This window comes from Huiozyma naganishii, chromosome 4 (assembly GCF_000348985.1).
Source record: "Huiozyma naganishii CBS 8797 chromosome 4, complete genome".
Taxonomy (NCBI): Eukaryota; Fungi; Ascomycota; class Saccharomycetes; order Saccharomycetales; family Saccharomycetaceae; genus Huiozyma; species Huiozyma naganishii.
The window spans coordinates 415,471-437,342 of record NC_035925.1 but is presented as its reverse complement, the minus strand read 5'-3'; the positions used below and the strand labels follow the sequence as shown (position 1 = coordinate 437,342).

The 21,872-nt window shown below is 42.6% G+C and overlaps 11 protein-coding genes and 1 non-coding gene across 12 annotated transcripts; 2 read left to right on the top strand and 10 right to left on the bottom strand.

The window, feature by feature from the left end:
* Positions 1–9: 9 nt before the first annotated feature.
* On the bottom strand, positions 10–1,539 carry PDH1 (putative 2-methylcitrate dehydratase; the record flags this gene model as incomplete). Its single annotated transcript, XM_022607669.1, has 1 exon — positions 10–1,539. One exon carries the CDS (start codon positions 1,537–1,539, stop codon positions 10–12), a length of 1,530 nt encoding a protein of 509 aa, XP_022464242.1.
* Positions 1,540–1,962: 423 nt separating this feature from the next.
* Positions 1,963–3,357, bottom strand: CIT3 (citrate (Si)-synthase CIT3; the record flags this gene model as incomplete). Its single annotated transcript, XM_022607668.1, has 1 exon — positions 1,963–3,357. The coding sequence occupies one exon, from the start codon at positions 3,355–3,357 to the stop codon at positions 1,963–1,965; it is 1,395 nt and encodes a 464-aa protein (XP_022464241.1).
* Positions 3,358–3,622: 265 nt separating this feature from the next.
* Positions 3,623–4,279, bottom strand: LOC1 (Loc1p; the record flags this gene model as incomplete). The annotated part of the gene is made up of 1 exon (XM_022607667.1): positions 3,623–4,279. One exon carries the CDS (start codon positions 4,277–4,279, stop codon positions 3,623–3,625), a length of 657 nt encoding a protein of 218 aa, XP_022464240.1.
* Positions 4,280–4,495: 216 nt separating this feature from the next.
* On the bottom strand, positions 4,496–5,647 carry HAT1 (histone acetyltransferase catalytic subunit HAT1; the record flags this gene model as incomplete). The annotated part of the gene is made up of 1 exon (XM_022607666.1): positions 4,496–5,647. One exon carries the CDS (start codon positions 5,645–5,647, stop codon positions 4,496–4,498), a length of 1,152 nt encoding a protein of 383 aa, XP_022464239.1.
* A 969-nt stretch (positions 5,648–6,616) lies between these two features.
* On the top strand, positions 6,617–8,023 carry KNAG0D02420 (uncharacterized protein; the record flags this gene model as incomplete). Its single annotated transcript, XM_022607665.1, has 1 exon — positions 6,617–8,023. One exon carries the CDS (start codon positions 6,617–6,619, stop codon positions 8,021–8,023), a length of 1,407 nt encoding a protein of 468 aa, XP_022464238.1.
* Positions 8,024–8,231: 208 nt separating this feature from the next.
* SNF8 (ESCRT-II subunit protein SNF8) lies at positions 8,232–8,942 on the top strand (the record flags this gene model as incomplete). The annotated part of the gene is made up of 1 exon (XM_022607664.1): positions 8,232–8,942. The coding sequence occupies one exon, from the start codon at positions 8,232–8,234 to the stop codon at positions 8,940–8,942; it is 711 nt and encodes a 236-aa protein (XP_022464237.1).
* Positions 8,943–9,133: 191 nt separating this feature from the next.
* DEG1 (pseudouridine synthase DEG1) lies at positions 9,134–10,390 on the bottom strand (the record flags this gene model as incomplete). Its single annotated transcript, XM_022607662.1, has 1 exon — positions 9,134–10,390. One exon carries the CDS (start codon positions 10,388–10,390, stop codon positions 9,134–9,136), a length of 1,257 nt encoding a protein of 418 aa, XP_022464236.1.
* Positions 10,391–10,993: 603 nt separating this feature from the next.
* KNAG0Dtrna1F lies at positions 10,994–11,096 on the bottom strand. Its single transcript has 2 exons — positions 11,059–11,096; positions 10,994–11,030 (listed from the first exon to the last, which is right to left on the bottom strand). It is a non-coding gene; the product is annotated as a tRNA-Phe (tRNA).
* Positions 11,097–14,240: 3,144 nt separating this feature from the next.
* KNAG0D02390 (uncharacterized protein) lies at positions 14,241–16,391 on the bottom strand (the record flags this gene model as incomplete). The annotated part of the gene is made up of 1 exon (XM_022607661.1): positions 14,241–16,391. The coding sequence occupies one exon, from the start codon at positions 16,389–16,391 to the stop codon at positions 14,241–14,243; it is 2,151 nt and encodes a 716-aa protein (XP_022464235.1).
* A 329-nt stretch (positions 16,392–16,720) lies between these two features.
* On the bottom strand, positions 16,721–17,758 carry AIM45 (Aim45p; the record flags this gene model as incomplete). Its single annotated transcript, XM_022607660.1, has 1 exon — positions 16,721–17,758. The coding sequence occupies one exon, from the start codon at positions 17,756–17,758 to the stop codon at positions 16,721–16,723; it is 1,038 nt and encodes a 345-aa protein (XP_022464234.1).
* Positions 17,759–17,953: 195 nt separating this feature from the next.
* Positions 17,954–19,072, bottom strand: HAL1 (Hal1p; the record flags this gene model as incomplete). Its single annotated transcript, XM_022607659.1, has 1 exon — positions 17,954–19,072. One exon carries the CDS (start codon positions 19,070–19,072, stop codon positions 17,954–17,956), a length of 1,119 nt encoding a protein of 372 aa, XP_022464233.1.
* An 805-nt stretch (positions 19,073–19,877) lies between these two features.
* On the bottom strand, positions 19,878–21,557 carry ICL2 (methylisocitrate lyase ICL2; the record flags this gene model as incomplete). The annotated part of the gene is made up of 1 exon (XM_022607658.1): positions 19,878–21,557. One exon carries the CDS (start codon positions 21,555–21,557, stop codon positions 19,878–19,880), a length of 1,680 nt encoding a protein of 559 aa, XP_022464232.1.
* Positions 21,558–21,872: the final 315 nt, after the last annotated feature.

Genomic DNA, 21,872 nt, shown 5'->3' with positions numbered 1-21,872 from the left:
GGTGTTGATTCAGTTCCAGAACAAGTCTACGAACTCGTCCGCCGTGGTATCCAGTAGCTTCTCACTTTGAGCCAGTTCTAAGATTTTCTGGACACGTTCAGGTTCTGCTGTGAAGTGATCGTTCAGATGGTTTTCGAATTTAGACATTAGCAATGGGATCCCCTCCTCTCTTCTGCGGCGGTGGCCAACAGGGTATTCGACTACAATCTCATCCAAAACAGTGCCGTCGTTCAATTCTATCCGGAGAGCGTTTGCGATAGATCTTTTCTCTGGGTCATGGTAGTCCAGTGTAAACTGTTCGTCGCGGACGCAAAACATCTTTGCTCTCAATTCGTCGATCCGAGGGTCTTCTGCGACAGAATCCATGTAGTCGTTAGCCTGGAGCCTACCATGGATAAGTGGTACAGCAGACATGTACTGGATGCAGTGGTCTCTATCAGCGTAGTTGTATAGTGGGCCCTGTTTGTCAATAATTCTCATCGCTGCGTCTTGGGTTCTTATTCTTACCGATTTGATATCTGCAGCAGTCTTCCCCAACTGTTTCAAGATACTGTGAGCCTTGATGGAGCATTCCACCGCTGTTTGCGCATGGAATTCTGCTGGGAATGAAATCTTGAAGAGGACGTTTTCCATGACGTAAGACTCAAACGAATCTCTCTGGGTAAATTTGAACGGCTCACCGCCATTCAAGACGTCATAAAAACCCCATGTCTGTGCCGATAGAACGGAGGGAATCAAACCAACGTTACCTTGTTTCACCAGGTACGCCAATTTGACAGCTCTCGAACATGCATCCCCAGCAGCCCACGATTTCCTGGACCCGGTATTTGGTGCATGGCGGTAAGTCCTCAAGCTTTGACCGTCCACCCAGGCCTGTGAAACACACTCCATAGTTTGTTCACTTGTAAGGCCCAACAGTTTGGAGACGACGCTCGCGGTGGCCACTTTAACCAACACTACATGGTCGAGTCCGTGAGAGTTGAACGAATTGTCCAACGCCAGAACTCCCTGGATTTCGTGCGCCTTTACCATCGCCTCCAAGACATCCCTGACGGTCCATTTCCGACCATTGGGGCTTGTCCCCGCTCTGTTGACGAAATCGGCCACGGAAAGGATCCCTCCCAGATTGTCGGAAGGGTGGCCCCATTCAGCAGCTAGCCAGCAATCGTTGAAATCCAGCCATCTGATCAGTGTCCCCAGTGCAAACGCACCGTTAACTGGGTCCATCTCAAATTTAGTTCCGAGCACTCTAGTGCCGCCGGGGATCTTCCCCAGAGTTGATGTAATGGGCTCGATGATCTGCCGTGGTTGGTCGAATTTCAAAGCGGCAAGACCGCACCCAAGCGTGTCCAATAGACAGAGCTTTGCGGTCTTCAGAGCCAGTGAGGAATCAATTGGCTTCGAGTGGACATACGTCGCTATGTCCTGTAACAACTTGTCCGCTTCTGGCCTCACGTTTTGCTGCATCTGTGTAGAGTAAAAACAACGAGGGTATCTGATGTTTCTGGACTGACCTCTTAGCTTACTAAAAAGGGTCATTCTTTTACAGTAGGTGACGCTGCGGAACCTTAACAAGAAAGCTGTTTGGAGAAGAATATTTATATACACATATATATAACAGTAAGGTAAGGTTCAGGAGCTATTTAGGGGAAATGACCATATCATTCAATTGCCATTGGATAAATACTTCCATGTATTTATATGCATTAAACCATTCTGTGGGGAAGGTATTTACAATGCGATGGATAAATCAAGAACGATCAGTTGGAGTAAAAAACTGAAATAGGAACTTCACTCAAGGACGGATCGATCTAATTCTTTTATTGTAAACATCTAGTTTATCGACTTCAGTAGTGCCCTTGTATGACCCTCTTCCCTGTCCCCCGCATTGGTTCTGTTAGCAGTCCGTAAATTACACTTGTAGTACCGGTCCCGCCGTGCCATCGGAGTTTACCATTGACTTCACACCAATTTCTGCAGTGCCTCGAGGTCCATGCTCTTGGGTCTTTCGATGGGTAATCCGTAGATGCGGTCCCAGACAAGCTGCGATAACGGCCCCAAAGCTCTCGAACAGCCAAATATTGCAGTTATGAATAGCAATTGCGTGACCCCGTAGTGCTGGAACAGCACCCCTGAAGCACTGTCCACGTTCGGGTACGGGTTCTTGCACTTCCCGTGTTCCTTGAGGACGGCTGGTGCGACTTTGGGGAGCGTCATCATCAGTTGCACGTTTGCATCGTCCTTGAACTCGTCAGACCGCCTCTCTGCAAACTCCAACATCGCCTGGAACCGCGGGTCCGTGTTTCTAAGAACCGCGTGTCCGTACCCTGGAATCACTCTGTTTGAGGAGAGCAGAGACCACAGATACTCCGATATCTGTTTTGGGTCATTCACATTTTTGATACTGCCGTTCATCTCCACTAAGAACCGCACGACCTCCTGCGCAGCAAGACCGTGCAATGGACCCGCGAGCCCCATCAGGCCGGAGGAGTAACTCAGAAATGGATCGCTCAGCGCAGACCCTACGAGGTGCGTAGTATGGGCCGATACATTCCCGCCCTCGTGGTCCGCGTGGATGCCCGTGTACAGCCGCATCAGGTTGACGAAATCTTGCGACTGTTGTGGAGACAAGTTATTGTTGTTGAGGGAGTCCCCGCCAGCGGTCATCCCCATCAGGGAACAGATGTTGTAACTCCAGTCTTTACTGCTGTTGAATTGGCCCAGGGGTGACCCATCTTGCGTTATCTTGCTGTATATTTTACCCACTAGTGCAGGTAATCTGGAAATGAGGGTTAACGAATCCTCCAAGGTGCTTTCCCAGTAGTTCAGTTTGTTGATGGTTCCAGCCTGGTACCCCTTAGCGAATTGGGACCCGTAGTTCAAAGAGGCAACGGCAATGGCGAGCTGTGTCATTGGGTGCATATTATTGGGCAAATTGTCAAGCAACTTTTCAGTACACTCTGGTAAGCGGCCGTTCTCCGCTCTTCCGTTCAACTCGGAAATCAGTTCGTTGGTTTGCTCCACCGTGGGGACTTTCCCCGTTAGTAACAGCCACAGCATTGATTCTGGGTAGAATTGATGGTCATTCGCATCGCCAGGTAACTGTTCCTGACACTGTTTAATGGTCATCCCGTGGAATTTGATCCCGTCCATCGGATCCAGTGTGGTTGATTGCCAAAAGATTGACTTGTTACCCCTCATGCCCCCAAGAACTGACCCAATGGTAATATCACCGGCCGGTATCTTTACTTGGCCATGAAACTTCTTCAATTTCAGTAATTGCTCTCTCCGTTCAGGGATGGTTTCCTTTAACACACTCCGTAGAGTACTTGTGTGAATGAGCCGCCGATGCATCATGAAAGGCGCTATTTTCAAGTTGTTGATATTATCTTAATACTATACACTGGGTTGTAAAATGAGGGAGAGGGGAGGACGATATGTTGGACATCAACGTGCCGTTTATATATGCTGTATAGGCTTACAAGTTTAACCGCTTGCCGCTTGTGTTGGAGTAAAAAAAATTGTTACTTCAACAAGCCTTTCAACTTTGCCCACTTTCGTCTCTAGTGTCACCCACGTTGATCAGTTGATGTGAGTGGCACTGGTGTCTTTGTCTATCGGTTCATACAAAAGATACAGACTTCTTCTGTTTTTTTGCGTCTGTGTCGAGGTTACTGTCCTCCGAAGCGACGGCATTCTCTATTGTACGTTTGTTCTTTCTTCTCTGGGACCTGGCAACGGACGCTTTACTCTTCAGTTCCTGTTTTTTGTCCTCCAGTTGCTGGTTTTTCCTCTCCTCCTTACGCTCCAACTCTTGGCGTTTCAACTCTCGGATCTCTTCGAGTCTTTTATCCTTCTCCAATTTACTCTCGTTGATCTGATCGTACTTGTCGCCGACAGATTTCACAAGACGCTGGTACATCAGAGCATCGTCGTCCGCAACAAACTTCTTACCCTTTTTCCCGCGCTTGACTTTGAAACCAGGAACAATAGCTTTATTCAAAGTCGGTATGTCCAGGTCCTTTTCATCGTATTTCCCTGACACACTTCTGTTTCTAGAAGCGGCCTTCTTACCATACAGTCTCATCTTCGCTTGCTCCTTGCTAACTTGCAATTTGTTGGTAGAATACTTTTTCTGTCTTCCGGGACCGTGACGAGCCGATGAATCGACCCCATCGGCTAATTGATTGCGAGCCTGCTTATCAGCGAAAACTTCGGGCGCAACTTCCCTGCGCATGTTCTGCGTCTTGCTATCTCTCGTATATTTTCTGGCTACCATTGCTGCACTGTTTCAAGGTCTTGTTGGATTCCTCTGCTACTCTGAATTGACGTTTTTGCCTACTCCTCTGCTCTGCTCTACTCTGCTCTTCCATATTAAAAATCAGATTAAAAAAATTTTCCACTGAACAAAAAAATATTTTAAGAGGGAAAAATAATCTTTCACTGTAACACCGCAGAACAAAAGAGAAAAGAGTTGACCTGTGGTTTCAGGGTCTCAGTTCAAATGGGCCAGCTTCAATATCCGTTCGTAGTCTTCTGTCAACGATTCTAAAGAGGTTGTTAGGGCTGCCTTCTGTTCTTCTGCAGTAGGGATTTCCATCAATGCCTCATAGTTTTTCTGGTATAATCTCTTCTTGACTTGTAGCGAGTACAGTTCAGTCTTTTGTAAATGTAGCAACGACATCTCCACCAATCTCGAAAATTGTCGCTTTTCCAACTTGAACTGCGTACGGGTTCTCTGTAGCCAAGAATCGTCTATGAATCCTTCAACAGGGGTTTGTTCGTTCAATGCTTCGAAAAATTTGTTCTCTTCGAGCATCTTCAAGTCGTTACGATCCCTTAGATCGTCAAATTCTTCGTTAGGATCCTCCACGGTGACCTCAACAATTTGCACGTTTTGGAACCAGGTGGTGTATATGCTTTGGTATAGTTTTGAACCGTGGCCCTTGCTCTGGTAGGGGGGTAAAACGATGTACTGTGATATCTTAGACCTGTAACGGTGCGACTTTTCTGTATCAAACTCAGAGGCACTCCCGTAGTACCAGTATTTATAAGTGGTAGCATACCCAACGCAATTATGCGTATCTTTGTTGAAGGCCCAAAAGATCTCCCAGTTGGGCTCGTTTTCGTCGATGTATGAGGCGCCCTCAATGAACAATAAAGTGAAAATCTGAATTCTACGGTGTAGCCTCTTGAAATAATCGCTTTCACTCAACTTTAATTTGTAGACCACAAACTGCTCCCCGTCTAACGTATACTCGCATACTTTGAATTTCTCATCAGGTAGCTGAAACACCCTCCTTTCAGCTTCGATTTTGTTGACCCATTGCGACTCGTCCTTGACCGTGTAATCATTAGCGGGTAAAACTCTGGTTAAGGAATCTAAAACTTTCCTTTCGTCTACAGAATCGTCCATTTTGGCACTAAACTTGACGTTCACAAATGGAGTTAAAGTAACCGAGTCAAAGGCCAAATGGATCAGAAGATCTTTGAACCCAAAAATGGTCTCATCAGTACCAAAAATAGGATACGTGAATTGAGGTGAAAACTGAATCACAGGTTTATCCCCATCGACCAGTGACACCTTCAGATGTTCGTTAGAAGATTGCGTCCACGTTTCGGGCTTAAAATCACTTGTGTCGGTCATGAGTCGTCTGTCAGTGTACTCCTCGCAGTACTTGCCGCGTTAAACCTTCAATTGGTATCAAGTTCAGTGTTGATCGATTATTACAATTTTTTTTTGGCGGCGTTCGTTTTTCTGAAGAAAAGGCTACGGATTGAGCTTCAAGTCGATGCGACGTAAAGAGGACAGGTCGTAGTGAACCCATTGGATGCATAATGTTTTTCTCTGATATCGGCAGTACTCTAGTCTTTTTTGTAGTTGCGTATTAAACTGCAGCTGTTTGTAAGCTTCCAAAAGTCTTGCTTGGTAGAAAAATAAGAATAGGTGTGCTTTAGTTTGCTGAATATCTAGGTTATGTTGAATAGGGTCTTGTTCGCCGCGGCTATTCATTGTAGTGAGTAAAGAGATGTTTTAGTTCCGGTATGACTTCTGGTGTATACTTGATATATAAGTATATGGTTCGATGATCTTTTCTATATTGTCACAGATGGAAGGATCAATTCATTCGATGTAGTTAGGCTTTATATACGTGAGAATTTGCACAGAGCCAATGGTGTGGCTTGTTAATCTCTTACTGTGGTGGTACTTCCACACTTGTGGCATCATAATTTGTCTCCATATCATTTGTGTCTTTTACCAAGTGTGTATCCTGCTTATGCCTATGATGATATCTTATCATCCTTATCATAGTCATTTTATATATCCAGCAGTTTATTTCCTTTAATTGGGGAATTGGAAATGGTTAAACCAATTAACTACTGGAACTCCTTGTAAGGGAGAGCAAAGTGATAGTTGAACGTCACCTTAGAAATATTCTATAAATTTTATTATTTCTGGTCATTTTCTTTTGGCCTCCTTGAATTTAATGTCACAAAATTGTTTCCAATTTTCCTGAGTAAAAATTAGATCTATTGAAGGTTCGTTTTTAGGGACTCTTTGCAAAGCGACAGCAATCAAACTAGCTTGTATTATTAAATGGCTACTTCAGACAACATGCTGAATAGAAAAATTATTTTATCCCAGGAGACACAAAAAAAATCGTTCGATATTGACGATAGCTGCTTATACGATCCTATGTCAAATGTACACAAAACCAATAACGAAAACATCCAGACAGGAAAAGCACATCTCCAAATTACAAAGTCTAGTTCCAATGTGGACTTCATTAAATGCCCTTCGAAACCATTCCCGTATTTAATTGGCAAAATTTCGCTCGATGATCAATTAGTCAGTAATTACAGTGATGACAGAATTTCCAAGCCTGCCCAAGGCATCTTAAATCCAAGAGAAAGATTCCTTTCTGAGAATACTAACATCTCAGGAATGCCAAAAAGTTCTTGTGATACTGAATCAAGAATAGTAGGGGAACCTTCAAAAGAGAACCAGCATTCAAATCACTTAATAACTGGGAAGATGCAGGTCAAAAATAAAGCTGACCATCAAGTTTCAAAGATAAATAAAAAAGAGACTGGTAAAATGTATGCAGGCTTCCGTTTGGATAAAACTTTGCCTACTACTACAAGTGCCGATCAAACAACCCCGGATGACAATATAAAGGGCCTATTAGGAAAAGATGAAAGTCAAAAATCCCAGAGTAACTCTTGTTCGCGTTCGACGCAAATTGTATCAGACCCAACTTTGCTTCTCAATGACGCAAAAACCGCCAATGATGATGGCAACTTAACACCAAAAAACCAGAAATCATTTAAACCCAAAATCATATACGAGAACACATGGAATAAATATTCAACACTAACAAATACTTTTAACGATGGTAGAATTACCGCTTGCCCACATGCTGAAGAGCCAAACATTCTTCAGTCAAGCGATAACCGCGTTGGTACAGTATTACCGATAGATCAAACAAATAATGTACAAAGTTCTGGTCTACCCTTGTGGGCATCAAGTCATCGCCACGCATGGTTACCCCCAGAATATAGAGGTCTCTACGGTAAGTCACTAGCAGCAGCCGGGTGGATCAGAAAGTTCTTCGTGATCACCAAGGAACGAGGGAGGATACTCCGTGAACTTTATATCAAGCGGGACTCCAAGAGTTGCGACTCCTGCAACATATGTATGCTATTCAAAGACGAATTTCTGGCGAAGCATAAAATACTGGTATCTTTAGGCAGGGACGTGCAAAGAAGGCTGCCTGTGATCAGTCATTTAATCCAACGCAGAGATGAAGCGATACACTCGAGGATTATTTTATTGAGCGGAAAACAATTGTGGACAGCCACAGCATTGGAACGCACTCTAATCAAATACGAGAGGCTTAATGCTCGAATCGTAACAATTTTGGAGGAGTTATACAGAGTCCAAACTCTCGTAATGACCAATATCTGGGATATTATACAAATCATGGATGAAAATTTGCTGCTCCTTAAATCATATCGCTAATTTTGTTCCCGGTGCAACAGACTCCGCATCTCACCACAGTGAGTGTTGTTTGTGCTCAACCGGTCCCTCTCTCTATCGACACTTTAGAAAGTACTTAGCATGCGTGTATATTTCTCTTTTTTAATGAATCAAGCAAAAATCCAAAATGACTATCATTAAAGATCCCCAACTGACGATCAGGAGTCCAATGCGTCAATAAGTTACAAGCATGAAGAAATTCGGAGTAGCTGCATTTGAACAAAATGACTCCTCGTACGATGACACGTTAATACAGTTTAATAAGCAATCGGGAGAACTGAAAGAACAATTGAAAGTGTTTCAAGATAAGTTGACTGAATTTGCACAGGTTCATAATGATGAATTGAAATCCAATCCCGAGTTTCGTTCCAAGTTCATGCGCATGTGCAATACCATTGGTATCGACCCCTTGTCCATATTTATCAATAAGGATAAACATCTGTTTACTGTTAACGATTTCATTTATGAATTATCCATCAAAATTATTCAGATTTGTAGGGAGACAAAGGACATAAATGGGGGGTTGATCTCGTATAAAGAGCTGTTGACTACTTTCTTTGGCCATTTGAAGGTGACCGAAGAGGATCTGGATGAAGCTGTTAGTATTCTAAGCGTTTTGGATGGCGGTTTTGAGACTATAAAGATTAGAAATGACAAAATTTTGAGGAGCATCCCTAATGAACTTACCACTGACCAAACACAAATTTTAGAAATATGTTCGATATTGGGCTACGCGTCAGTGTCACTCTTAAAAGCCAATCTTTCCTGGACTACTGTGAGAAGTAAATCAGTGCTGAGCGAGATGGTAACTACAGGGCTCCTCTGGATTGATGACCAAACAAATAGCAACGAACTTTTTTACTGGGATCCATCATGGATAACAAAAGCGATAAATCAGTAATCACACCTGCATCTTCTGGCGGGTACATCTGCTGAAAAACTGACAAGGACAAAACAATTTGATGCGGAATTAATTAATATATCTATTGCATATATACAAAGGAAAATCACTCCTGCTGCATTGACTTTCTTTTTGCATACTTACTGTTGATCGCCTCAACAGAGGCCATTACTTCACGATCTTTCAATTTTTTATAATGGTTGACAATCCGGACCTTGACCATCTCCTATGTTCACTCTAATCTTACCTTGCATGTCTACGTTACTAGAGGGTAAAGTCTGCTGATATATGGCCGACATCGAAGCTTTCAGTTGATAGTCCAGAGCCAATGCATTTGCAGCCTTCCCGTATTTTATGGCCTTGTAATCGTGCAGGTTGCATTTGATCCATTCCATATCAGGGAACTTACAATCATAAAGGAGTAAGGGAACATCGCTGGCCATGTCATATAAGGGTTTCTGTGGCATAAGATCTATATTCATCAAATCTGTGACAATGCTTGGTTTTTCCAAGCCTTGGCCTACCAGGAACAAACACGCCATCATACACCGAACCTGGTGCCATAAAAATGCCGTTCCCACCAAATCAAAACAGTAGAAATCCTCATTAACACGTATAATATCTCCACTGATAATCCTTCTGCGATAATTTGTGATCTGTTTTGAGCCATCGATTTTGCAGAAATTTCTAAAGTCGTGCTCTCCTTCATACAGTTTGGCGGCCTCTCTCATCTTTTCCAAGTCCAACTGCTCTGCTTTGAAAAGGTATCTGTAGTGGCGGTGCTTACAGCTATGGCGGGCGTCGAAATCAGCTGGTGGTCTCAGACACACTGCAGACACTCTGATGTCATCGGGGAGTAGATGGTTAATCATATGAACATACTGCAACTCCTGGTGATCGTTTGCAGGGTCCCTTTGTTCCTCTGGTGAAAGATTCGATCTGACTGTCAGAGAAATAACTTGGTTCATGGCGCTGACACCCTTATCGGTTCTTCCACACCTGCTGAAATTATAGTCAAGCGGCTCCATTGAGGGAACAAGCTTACATTTATTCATCACCTCCAAAATAGTCTCCTCAACAGTGGGTAGCGCAGTCGGTTCCTTTTGCAGCGCCAACCCGTTATACTTCCAACCCAAATAGGCAAATCGTAGAGCTATGAATCTCGTGTGATGCCTGGAAAAGTCAAACGGTTTGACTGAGTTCTTCTTTTTATTCCGCTTTTTCTTCTTCGAAGCAGGCTCTTCTTCTGACTTTCTCCTTTTATTGTTTGTATTGGTGTCTGCTGTACCATCTATCGTCTTTTCGCTTTCCAACTCAACAAGACGTTCGATGAGTTGTTCCTTGGACCATTTCGCGTACTGCAGGCCATCATTTATCTTTAGTGAAGGCCCAGAAGAAATAGGATTCGGTTTTCGACCCATCTTAAACAAATTGGTAAAAATTCCCATCAGTTATATGGTTCTCTTTGATTCCAAGTTGATTTGTTTGCGATGAGGCATCTAAAAGTAATAACAGGACTTTCAACGTCATCGCTAAATCTGAAAAAGTTCGATATATATCTGACAATAAAAATTTTTTCTTGTTTTTTGGGGAAAAAGCGATGAGATGAGGCCATACTACCACCCATTCCAACAATTGTTGAACGTTGTTGCCAATATCTGTACTTAGGTAATACACCTTTGACATACAGACATAATTAGAATGTACTCGCGGGCATCGTCATCTACTTGATTCCTGTAAATCCCAGCAATAAAACCAAATGCTACGAAGGTTCTATAAATCTAAGATGTCAGCTTCACAAGTGCATTAAGTACTGTCTCAACTTTCCATGGTGTTGAACCAGGTACTTCATGTACTTGACTCTCTTTTCTTCTGGGCTCAGTGTACTCATATTTTACTCAAATAATCTGTCATTCTTCTTACCTTCTACATAACAGCTCATCTACGAGAGACTAGCACACTAGTCTCTCTTTACGAAGCTTCACTTGACGCTCAACACATAGTAGACGGCAAAAAGAGTCGCTGAGCTGTCAAGAAAGTAAAAAAATAATTGCGAATTCTGTGGATCGAACACAGGACCTCCAGATAACTTAAGTTGTTTGACCGAAGTTTAAATTCTTCAGTCTGGCGCTCTCCCAACTGAGCTAAATCCGCAACTGCGAAAATTTTGTATTATTTGAACAAGATATAAATCAGAGGTTAATGCACATGATCATATCGTTCAAAATGATGAAAAAGAGACGCAAAAGAAGAAGAAGAAAACAAGGGAAAAGAGAACGTTAGACGTCGTGGATAAGCGTTCTACAGTTATTACATTTAAGGCAGGGAAAAAGAAGGACAGACGTTAATTATTATAATATATTGTGAAAATATTTAGTTATATTTAAACAGAGATATTACCTTTGTTATTAGTATTACTTGCGAATATACGTTAGTTCATATCGGAATATTCTGTCGTTGACACCCTAGTATTGAAGACTGCGACATAAGGACCTATTGTTCATCCATACCAGTTGAAAATAGCTCTTTAGAAACGAACCACAAAATACAACTTTTGTAAGATGGCGTTGATCATAATTAATATTTTAAGTAAACTCTAAGGTATATAAGAGTCTAAACAGTGATCAATTGTCTGTCCTTGTTGGATATTGTCTTTCTCGCCTTGACTATCCATTTTAAGTAGAGTATGAGAGATGACTTAGATAAATTGACTTCTTAGTTATACTATATAGGTATAAGGTTCGATGGTCTTTTCTGTATGTCCAGAAAGATAGAGACCGATACTATAAATATAACTAGTCTTTATATATGTGAGAATTTCCCAGATATTTTCAGAATAAGATTATGTTTCATAGTGCGACATACGTGGCAATATTGTTATACGTTTCATAGTTGCCACGTATCACTATAGTTGCCACGTTTCATTCTCGTGATTGGAACTGTGTGAGTTCCATGTTACAATTTGGAAAAAAGTAGAATCCTATATAGATAGCTCATAAATAGTCTAGTTGCTCTTTAATCAATGCCTACTCTCTTTTTGGGAGGAAACCATATTACATGCAGGTATGGGTATGCATCAACCGGCTAGTACTGTGAAAATTACTACCAATCAGCCCACACTAGTCGTACTCTTCAGCTGGGTTCGTAGTGCCCAATGCCGTTCGTATTATTGATGGCCAACCAGCTATTTTTGAGTTCTCTCACGAAGCGTTATCCTGATGGAATGTTTTTATTTGAATTGTGTAACGGGAAAGAGGGGCTGCAGTTAATTTTAAAGAGAGTCCTCGAGGCTTTTGATTGGGTAAGATATAATAATCATTAGAATGTATTCAATTTATATAAGACACAGTATACAACTGTTTGTTACTCGGTAACTTGCTTTTCGGTATAAGGTGGTAAGCTTTCATCATCTTTGAAACTCTCCGTTTCATGGTTTAATTCTTCTCCAGTTGACTGTTGCTGCGGGGTTGCACCGGAGTGTCTACTTCCAAATAATTCGTTCCTCCGTCTCTTACGGTCAATTTTCAGTTGAGCCCTTAAACCACGTCTGTTAAGCCTTGCGTCTAAAATCTCATATCGGCGATTTACTAGAGTCCCGTGTGCATTCGAGAGTATCTCCCCGACTTTGCTAAGACCCGTCTTAGGGCTATTTCTATGTGTCTCCTTAACCGTGTTGATCACTTCGTTGATTGTGACCACTCTGCAGCTAATAATCCCATTCCTTCTCGGAGTGTTTGGCTCAATCCTTTCATAGGAATGATCGTTCGTTTCGTTATCTTGAATTCTCATTTGTAGTATAAAGGTGGTGGCTGTGAGCTATTTGAATGGTTGGCTCAGAGCAAATCAATTTTAGTTGCAACTACCTGCAGATACCATACATTCACGGTTTATATAAAAAATTGTTGACAATGAATTGGCGCCTGAAGGTCCGTATCCGTACCTGGAGGCACAGTTTTGCATAGCCTTCATAAGCCTCCTAGAGCCTCTTTCCTTACTTAAAAAGGAAAGACGTGCCAAGGAGAAAACTTTTTTGTTTTGTGATTAAGTACTAAGCCTCGACCGGCTGCAGTGAGATTCAAATACAGACACATATACTTTGGGGACCTGCGTTTCACTATGCTCTGCCCACGATTATTATTTATGCATATGGGAGGTTGATGTTCTTACAATACTAACTATATTCTAGTTATCTTTTCGGAAGACTTATCGGTTTTTAAAAAATGGAAAGGGCGGACAACATTTGAAGCCGCATAATAGACGTACGTGTAGTAGCTCTGTTCTAAACTCTCCTAGTAACCTTTATGTACCTTACCCTCCTCATTTCTTGGAATAATGTGGGGTAGTTTTTCTTTGGTATTCGTGTCTGTTGGAATTCCGCAGATGAATACAGAAATGCGGTAAGAAGTAAAATTAGAGATGCTACAATTGAGGTAGTGGTCTTGCCAGCTGTCATTCACGCGTTTTTACCCAGATTCGGTAGTAACGCGTAAAATGAAAGCTAACACAAGCCAAAACATTTCCTCTTTGGTTAGGAATAGCCGAATAGGAAAAGTTTTGCATTGTGGACGAAGTGGTTTATTCATCTCAGAATTAACCATATAAAAGCACACGATATAGCTCGTTTCTCTCGAAGAATTTTAGCAAAATTAATATTTAATTTTTTGTATTTTATTTAGAGGTTTCTTTCTCACTACGGTGAGGACAAGAATTCCTATAATACAGGTTAAACAACTACATCCTGAGATGTCTTGGTCCAGAGGAACAACCAACAACAAGCTAAGATCCTTCGAGAGCTTCGATCAGTGTCAATCAAGGGAAACTTATCTGTCCGGTGTTGGTGTTCCACAAAATCTTTGACGTCTTCATAGTTCCCATTCGTGATACGACTTCAATCCCTTATGCTCTTGTCTTCCTCGTAAATGAACTATGACGCAGATTGGGAAGTCTCTGCTCTTTCATATCTTCGATCAATCAAAGTCTGCTCAACACTAACATCATGTTCATAATTATTACTACGATATCAGGTTCATATAAATATTACCTATGTCAATGTATAGTGATGCGTAGCAGCATGTTACTTACTCCAAAAAATTCATGAGCTGTATTATGCATGCTTTGCAACATTATAAATAAATTGTTTTATTTCCTTCGGTGAATAAGCCCCGAAACGGAGATGGAGGGGAGCGCAGTGAGCAATGACAATGCCAAGACAAAAACTACAGTGCCTTAGTTTAGGGGAAGCTGCCATCACAAAGGCGTATACTTTCACCTTAAGACACACATTGTTTCAGAAAATGCTTAAACGAGGTTCGAATTCATGAGCATGCTTGAAGATATACTGGGAGAGGTGCGTAGAATTTGTTGAGACCTAGTTCTAGCTTTAAGATTGTCAACCATAGATAATGCCTCGGCGATGTTTGGAAAATAAGGTGTTTGCGCGGATTGCAAGCTGTGGTTGGAGTGCTGTTTCACCTCTTGCTTTTGAACCAGGTCATTTATTCCAGATTCTTTCAACCGTTCTCTGACTTCCAAGTTTGGAGGTACCCTCGCAAGAAATACAACAACGTCTCTTTTCCTATATTCCACGACAATATCCTTCAAAATCTGCGTTGCCGAAGAATCCATGAATGTCATTCCGTGTAAGTCAAATATAATATATTCGATAGAGCTCCCGCCCTCGCTTTTCATGCCTGGGTGGGCTTTCGTGGATCCAAACCTTTCTAACCTATCTAATCTTTCCTTGAGGTCTTCTGTGTTCGTAAATGTGAGAGGTTCTGGTATCTTAACCACTAAACAGCCTTCAAAATGTTCAATATCGGGGGCCGAGCAATTGTCAGAATCCAAATCAAGCTGCAAGTACTCATTTGCATTTATAAAGTGATCGGTTCCTTCAACTCTTGCCAGGATCTGTATTCTGGACTGGGCAGAGTGTTTGACGATGCTTATCAATGAATAGGTGCATCCAGCTAGAATCCCAAATTCAATAGAATAGAAGCAGGTACATAGGAATGTTAGCACGAACATAATCAGTTCGTCGTACCCCTTGCAACGAATATGGAACTTAATATCATGGGGGGCTTCTTCCAATAGACTCACCCCAACAAACGTTGTTATAACAGACAGGACGCAGGTTGGGATGTAATGAATGACAGGCAGTAGGAACTTGATAGTAAACAATGTGACGGATCCCATGAAGACACCAGCCATCACAGTCTGAGCACCGGAAAATGCATTGATCTTTGATCTCCCATACCCCCCGAAGGCAGGAATAATTCCAAAGGCAGACCCTATAGTGTTCATCAATCCTAGAGCAACTAGTTCCCTATTTGAGGAGGCAACGGTATTGCCGTATCCACCTAATGATTTCGATGCCGTTATAGATTCGAGAAACCCCAATAACGCGGAAACTAAGCTGACATCCCGAAGGGCTGGTATTAATCCGCGGTTACATTTAGATAGTGGGTTTCTAAAATCGTCGAATCCATCGGTATTGAAATCTCCAATGACGGAAATGTCATATTTCTTTTTTAGATCGCACATGTACGAAAGCACGATGCTAAAGATGACTACAGAAAGGATCTCCGGAATAAAGACAATCCATTTGATCCTTCTCATCATTTTCTTTTTGAAAATTCTTATTGTCATGAGCGTTGTGAATACTGCGAGACTCAAAAAGGATGTTGGTAAATGATAGTTGGATGGTCCATATCTCACAAGAAAAAGAATTTTTTCGAAAGGTGTATGATAATGTTCAGGAATAGTCAGCATGAGTTTGTTCAGTTTCAACTCCGTGATTAATGAGTTCACAATCATCACAAATCCAATAGAGCTTATGAACCCGCGCAGCAGTGCTTTACTCAAAATATTCCCCAAAAATCCCAGTCTGAAAATCCCACCAAATAAAAGCGTTAACCCACTCATAAACGAGATCATCGTTGCGATGTCAACGGTTTCAAGGGATAGGTCATGGCTTGTAAGAGTTTCGACCGCTTGGCCTACCACCAATGAAATGGCGCTTTCTGGACCCACAATCATGTGTGGGACAGATCCGAAAAGCGCATAAATAAAGGGCGTCACCGCCAAAGAATATAACCCACATAATGGCTCTACATGAGCCAACGAGGTGGCAAAGGACAGTCCCAGTGGGATTTGGAATGACGCCAAAGACAACCCGGCGATAAAATCGCAGCCGAACTTCTTCCAGTTATAATTGGGGATCCATATTAAGCATGGGAGATAGTACGGCAGGACATCCCAGGAGGAATGTGACGGTGCTATAGGTGGTGGAAATGCATTGGTGTGTGAGCTTTCAAATCCATCATCATCTTTGTTATCTGGCGGTGAGTAAGTTAGACCCCTGCTTGAGCCTTTAAATGTTTGGTATTTCCCCCGTGGGGAAAGTGGACCACGTTGTGGGGAGCGTAAAAGTGGGTTGTGTTCACTAGACATAATGCAACTTTTCAAACTCAATAAATACAAATGCGGTAGATATGCTATGTGATCATATTTTGGTCATTACCGAGTTGTCAGAACATCCCTTCAAATGTACCAGAAGCTATCTGATAAGTTCAAATAGTGAAAAAGTGATTTTTTGATAACGATATTTTTTCTTGATCAAAAATCAGACAACAATGTTCAAAGGTTGTATATATATAGGTAGTCATGTCTAACTGAACGTTAGAGCGACGAATTAACAGAAAGAATATGTTAGAATTCTGAGAAAGTAGGTAGTGTATGTTCTGTATGTCCTTCCAAATATGCGAAGACCTGAAATGTAGTTAAGGCAGTTTTTTGGTCAATTCTGGTAGGATCTCGAAAACGTCTCCCTCAATCCCCAGGTCCGCGTTCTTGAAGATAGGTGCATCAGGGTCGTTGTTGATTGCGACCACTATTTTGGAATCCTTCATCCCTGCAAGATGTTGCACAGCTCCGGATATACCGGCAGCGATGTACAAGTCCGGTGCCACGATTTTGCCCGTTTGGCCAACCTGCAAAGAATTGTTACAGAACCCATTATCCACAGCAGCTCTTGTCGCACCAATAGCTCCATGTAGTTTCTTAGCTAGTGGAACCAACAAGGAGTCAAAAGTTTCCTTGTCCTTCAGTGCTCTACCACCAGCAACAACAATCTTGGCAGAGGTCAAATCAGGCATATCGGAATCTACCATTTTGCAACCTTCCCAACGAATATCGACCTCTTCTGTTCGCTCATAGTTTAACTCCTCAATTTTGGCCGTCTTTGAAGATCCTGCGGTAACTGGTTCAAACGCTGAAGCACGGATACTTATTAGCGTTTTATCCTGAGAACACTTAACGACAGACAACGCGTTACCAGCGTAGATTGGTCTGACAAAAGTTTTGGGATCCTTAATGGCCACTACATCGCAAACGGGCTGGTTGTCCAGCAATGCGGCAACACGAGGGAGGATACTCTTCCCCACGTAATTGCTGGCCATAACAAAATGTGAATAGTCACCCTTGCTTAGCAGGTCCTTCAGTAAAGGCGACACAAGCTCTGGTAAGTAGTGTTCCAACCTTTTGTCGCCTACGACAATAACTTTTTCAAGTCCCAAACATTCAAACTTTTCCAGCAACGTACTTGACGATTCTTTTGCGTCTGGACCCAACAGTATGGCCACAATCGGATTCTTCAACTGTTTTGCGGCGGATAAAACACTCAGTGAAGACGGAGTCAAACCTTTACCCTGACTTGTCTCTAGAAACGTTAGAGTGGAAGCATTTCGCCAAAGACTGGCAAAAGGTCTCACTCTAGTTGTTCTCAGTAGGTTCCTCCCACAGATGCTGCTCCTAAGCATTCTCAACGGGTTGTGTATCTTATCAGTCGTGATGCTTACTTTGTAGATGAAAGTCATATATTTGATTATTACAATTTATTTTTTCATACAAAAAATGAGAACTCCTCAGAGAGACCGTGATAATATTACATTGATGTTAAAGTTGAATAAGTATACACCCATTTACAAAAGAAAATACATTATTAACCGTTCTTGCTATATGTGAACACTTCTTCTTCTTCTCAACATTGAACTTTTCATCATTTTCAAGTCGAGGTCTGTATTATTCGTCAGTTTGTCCTCTTGTTCACAACGCTGATTCTGTTGAGCAATAGAGTCTGTCTGTGCTTTCTGCATTTTACCCTCTTTATTTGCGATTGACTGTAGCGATGGTGGGATGGGCGTTTTTCGTATCTGGTGATGCTCTGAGCGGATGATCTTAGGGGAAGAGTTCTCGATCTTAATATGCAGTTCATCCGTGTTATCGCCGTTGGCAAGATCATCTTTAGTTCCATCGCCCTTTTTAAGGATGGAATGAACTGGAGCGATGGGAGCAGAAACTTTCCCCGGTAGGAAACGCTGTTTCCTCTTGATAGCTTCAAGTTGAGAGGGGGACCTCTTGGGGTTGAATGAGAAAAACTTCTTAAACTTCGAAGGTTTTTTCAGTATGGTATCATTGGGTTTAGCAACATCCTTTCTGACTCCAGTACTAGACTCGGATTCGTCTCCTTCCTCTTCATCCTCGTCCTCTTCGCCATTGGTGGACGAATCAAATAAATAACTATCCGTATCGTCCATGATATATTCGAAGGACGCCGCTGGAGAACATATGGAGTCATCGGACTTGATTGAAGATGGAACAGGCGTTCTGACTCTGTTTTTACACGAATGCAGGCATTTCTTCATGCCGTCCCTCTTCGGTACACTTTCGACAAACGTCAATTTCTCGTCTGCATTGTCATAGCGAGCACACGGAGTGTTCAAACCATGAGCCGTTTTGTGGCCCATGTTCAAGTGGTCTAGAGCATTACCGCGCAACAAAATGGTGGGCAACTCGTTGCAGTCACTACCAGGGTAACTGAAGTAGTCGTTCCCCTCCCTTGCAAAATTCTGAGAGCGATAAACGTAAACGGTACTGTTTTCACTGGTACCGAACGCGTCAATGTACTTATCGTCACTATTTCTCTGCCTTGCCACATCACCTGTTGAATACATTTCTCTCAAGATCACTTCGTTCCCATTCTTGTCAACTGCTTCGAAAACACAACACTCATTACACTTGCAAAGCGGGTGTTGAACAGAGTAACCTTGAAATTCAGACTTTTCGGACAACATTTCTCCTGCTAGACGTGAATATAACCCCTAATAGTAAGCCTTTGTTTTCTTCCTGGGGAGAGACGTGAGAAAGACGATGTGTCTAAGTGCAATTGGGAAAAAAGAACCTCTACCGGTCAATTCTAACTCCTGTTATATAAGAAAAAAAATAGTTTCCTTCCCTCTTTACTTAACGTTATCGGTTGTTTACTTTTAGGAAACGAGGGTTGCCTATCAACTCAGATGATTGGACCACTTCAATCGTTATAACAATGCACACACGTTAAGGGGTCTTAATCGCGTACCGTTCTTTGAACTTTAAACCTCTTATTATATTCCATTCTTTTTTTTACGCCAGACACATTTGTTAAGCACTTCTTATACCTAACCTGAAATAGCACCGGCTTCTATTTTTGGGAAGAGAAAGGAGAACGTATGACAGGCAAATTTTTCCCCACACACAGTCTCCAGCCCCGTATTAAGAGAAGAAAATACGTCATTCCCCTCTTTCCGTTTCTGGAAGAAATAAAACACAATAATGAAATAAGCGGGAACACAACTCCGCATTGTTCCCTTAACCTACTTACTTGTTTTGTGCGGGGGTTTCTTAGGGTAGGCAGGGAAAGGCCCGCTCCTCCGAACACCACACACACGCTTCCGAAAACGGCAAACAACCAGCCAGCCACCCAGAGAAAAGGAACCCAGCCCCAGAAAGCGCCGCAGAAAAGACGGTTTACTGCATGCAGATCGATTTTTAGCGTTCTCCGGATTTGGAACGCCGCAGGTAAGTAAAATAGCTGTGTACGTAAAGGGGATGTTACCCCGTTCAAAATTGCTTTTCTGTGAAGCTGTCTCCAGACGTACTCAGCGTTTGGGAAGATGACCCGTTCTGTACCACTTTCATTAACGAGTCGATGTACTCTGCTCCAGACCAACGTTGGTGCGTTAGCAAATCGCAGTGGAGGGTTTTCTCTCTCTGTTGGACCACTTCTGTGTACGCGCGCATCCCCTGAGTCTGGAATTTGCTTGCCAATTCCCAGAAGGATACACCGTCCACGTGTAACCCTGCCAGGGATACTAGCTGGAGTACAAACCCTTCCCTTGCCAAATCCCAGATAAAACTTTGTAGTGTTTCGTTGGTAAACCCGTGGGCCATCCAGTTGAAACTGGGGGAAAGGTTGTACACTAATTTGGCCTCCGGTATCTCCCCGTGGAGATGGTTACTGAAAAACCGGGCCTGTTCCAAATCCGGTGTTTTCGTCTCCAACCATAGCATGTCCGCATAGGGGGCAAACGCCAACGATCTTTGCAAAGCGGCCTCCATACACCCTTTGAACATGTAGTACCCTTCCTTGGACCGTGGTTTATCCCAATTGAAATTTATTCTTTTTGTGGGGGCAACCTGCTTGGCAATTGCTTCCTGTTCACTAATACTCAAAAAAGTCTTTTGTTTCCCCATTTTCACACGGTCCATCATATCAACGTACCTCTTGTACTCCTCTTGAGTCATTTGAAGTTGTAACGCCTCGTTGAAAGTGTACAGTGGGTTGGACTCGTACCATTCAAGTTCTGCCGAAGCAATCGTATCCTTAGAGGCACCCTGACCCTCCATATCTGATAATAAATCTGCCCATGGCAGGCTCTCTCCATTTACAATCCCCTGGATGAAAGAGTGGTCTCTTTGATCGATATTACTGCTTATCAATTTACTGTTACAAGAATCCGTTCTTGCAATTATCAAATTTTCAGTCCCCATAATATCCCATTGTAGTCTTGTAGCGATGAGTCTCGATAAGTGCGTTGAAGTGGGGACAAGCGTGGCGCCACTTAGGTGACCACAACGCTTACCACCAACCAACTGGTCCTCTAAGTGGATAGCTGCAGCACCCTTCTCTGCAAACAGTTTGGCCAATTTCATCACTGTAGTGGGACCACCATGACCCATATCCGCGTCTGCGATTATTGGTTTCATGTAGTCAACCAGCTCTCCCCCCGTCTCTATAGACTCTAAGACGGCTTTACGGTCATGCAACTGTTGAGCTTTGAAAATTCTTTCCACCTGATTGGGGACAGTATCGTAAGGGTAGTCCCCAAAATCGGGGGAGACTTCGTTTGTGGAACCAACCATTGTAGAGGAGCACGCCCAACCTGACACGTACGATACTTGAATATCCTTACATCTGGCTAGTTGCGACATCTGAACTGGGTCTATCACCCCTAAAGTGTGCAACGGTTGCTTAGCGGCAAATTTCTCATTGATCAGACTGTGTAGCTTGGTGGCTTGGAAGGAGGAAGGGTATTTTGTAACGTCAGTGGGTAAAGAACCGCGGTGCTTAACGACGTCGAGTGCCGTGTACGGTCTTTTCACGTCTTGAAATCTGTCCGATTTCCACCACTGTTCCACTTCCTTGACATCCCGTGCAATTCTCCTCCCCGGATTAGACTCTTGTGAAAAGTACCTAGGTCTAACGCGGTATGCTCTCCTAGCTAAGAGTTGTTTCACCATTGTGGAAAGTAGGTAAGCCCCTGTAATCTCCTCTGATCTTTTCTTCAGGTTACCACTGACTTAAGCAGATCATTGTCAAACCGGAATATCATACACTTATTTATATATAGGTATATATATCAGCTCACAAAATCCATATGGGTATAACAAACACCGTCATCGATTTATTTTTCTCCAATATTTTAGAAGTCCGAGAACGGCCGAGATCATTTACGATATGCACCTTTAAAAAGGAAAAAAATGAAAAATAGTAGACGAGAACAAAAGAGGTTGTGATGGCGGTTTACATTGAGGAACATCTATCTTCCGCTTGAT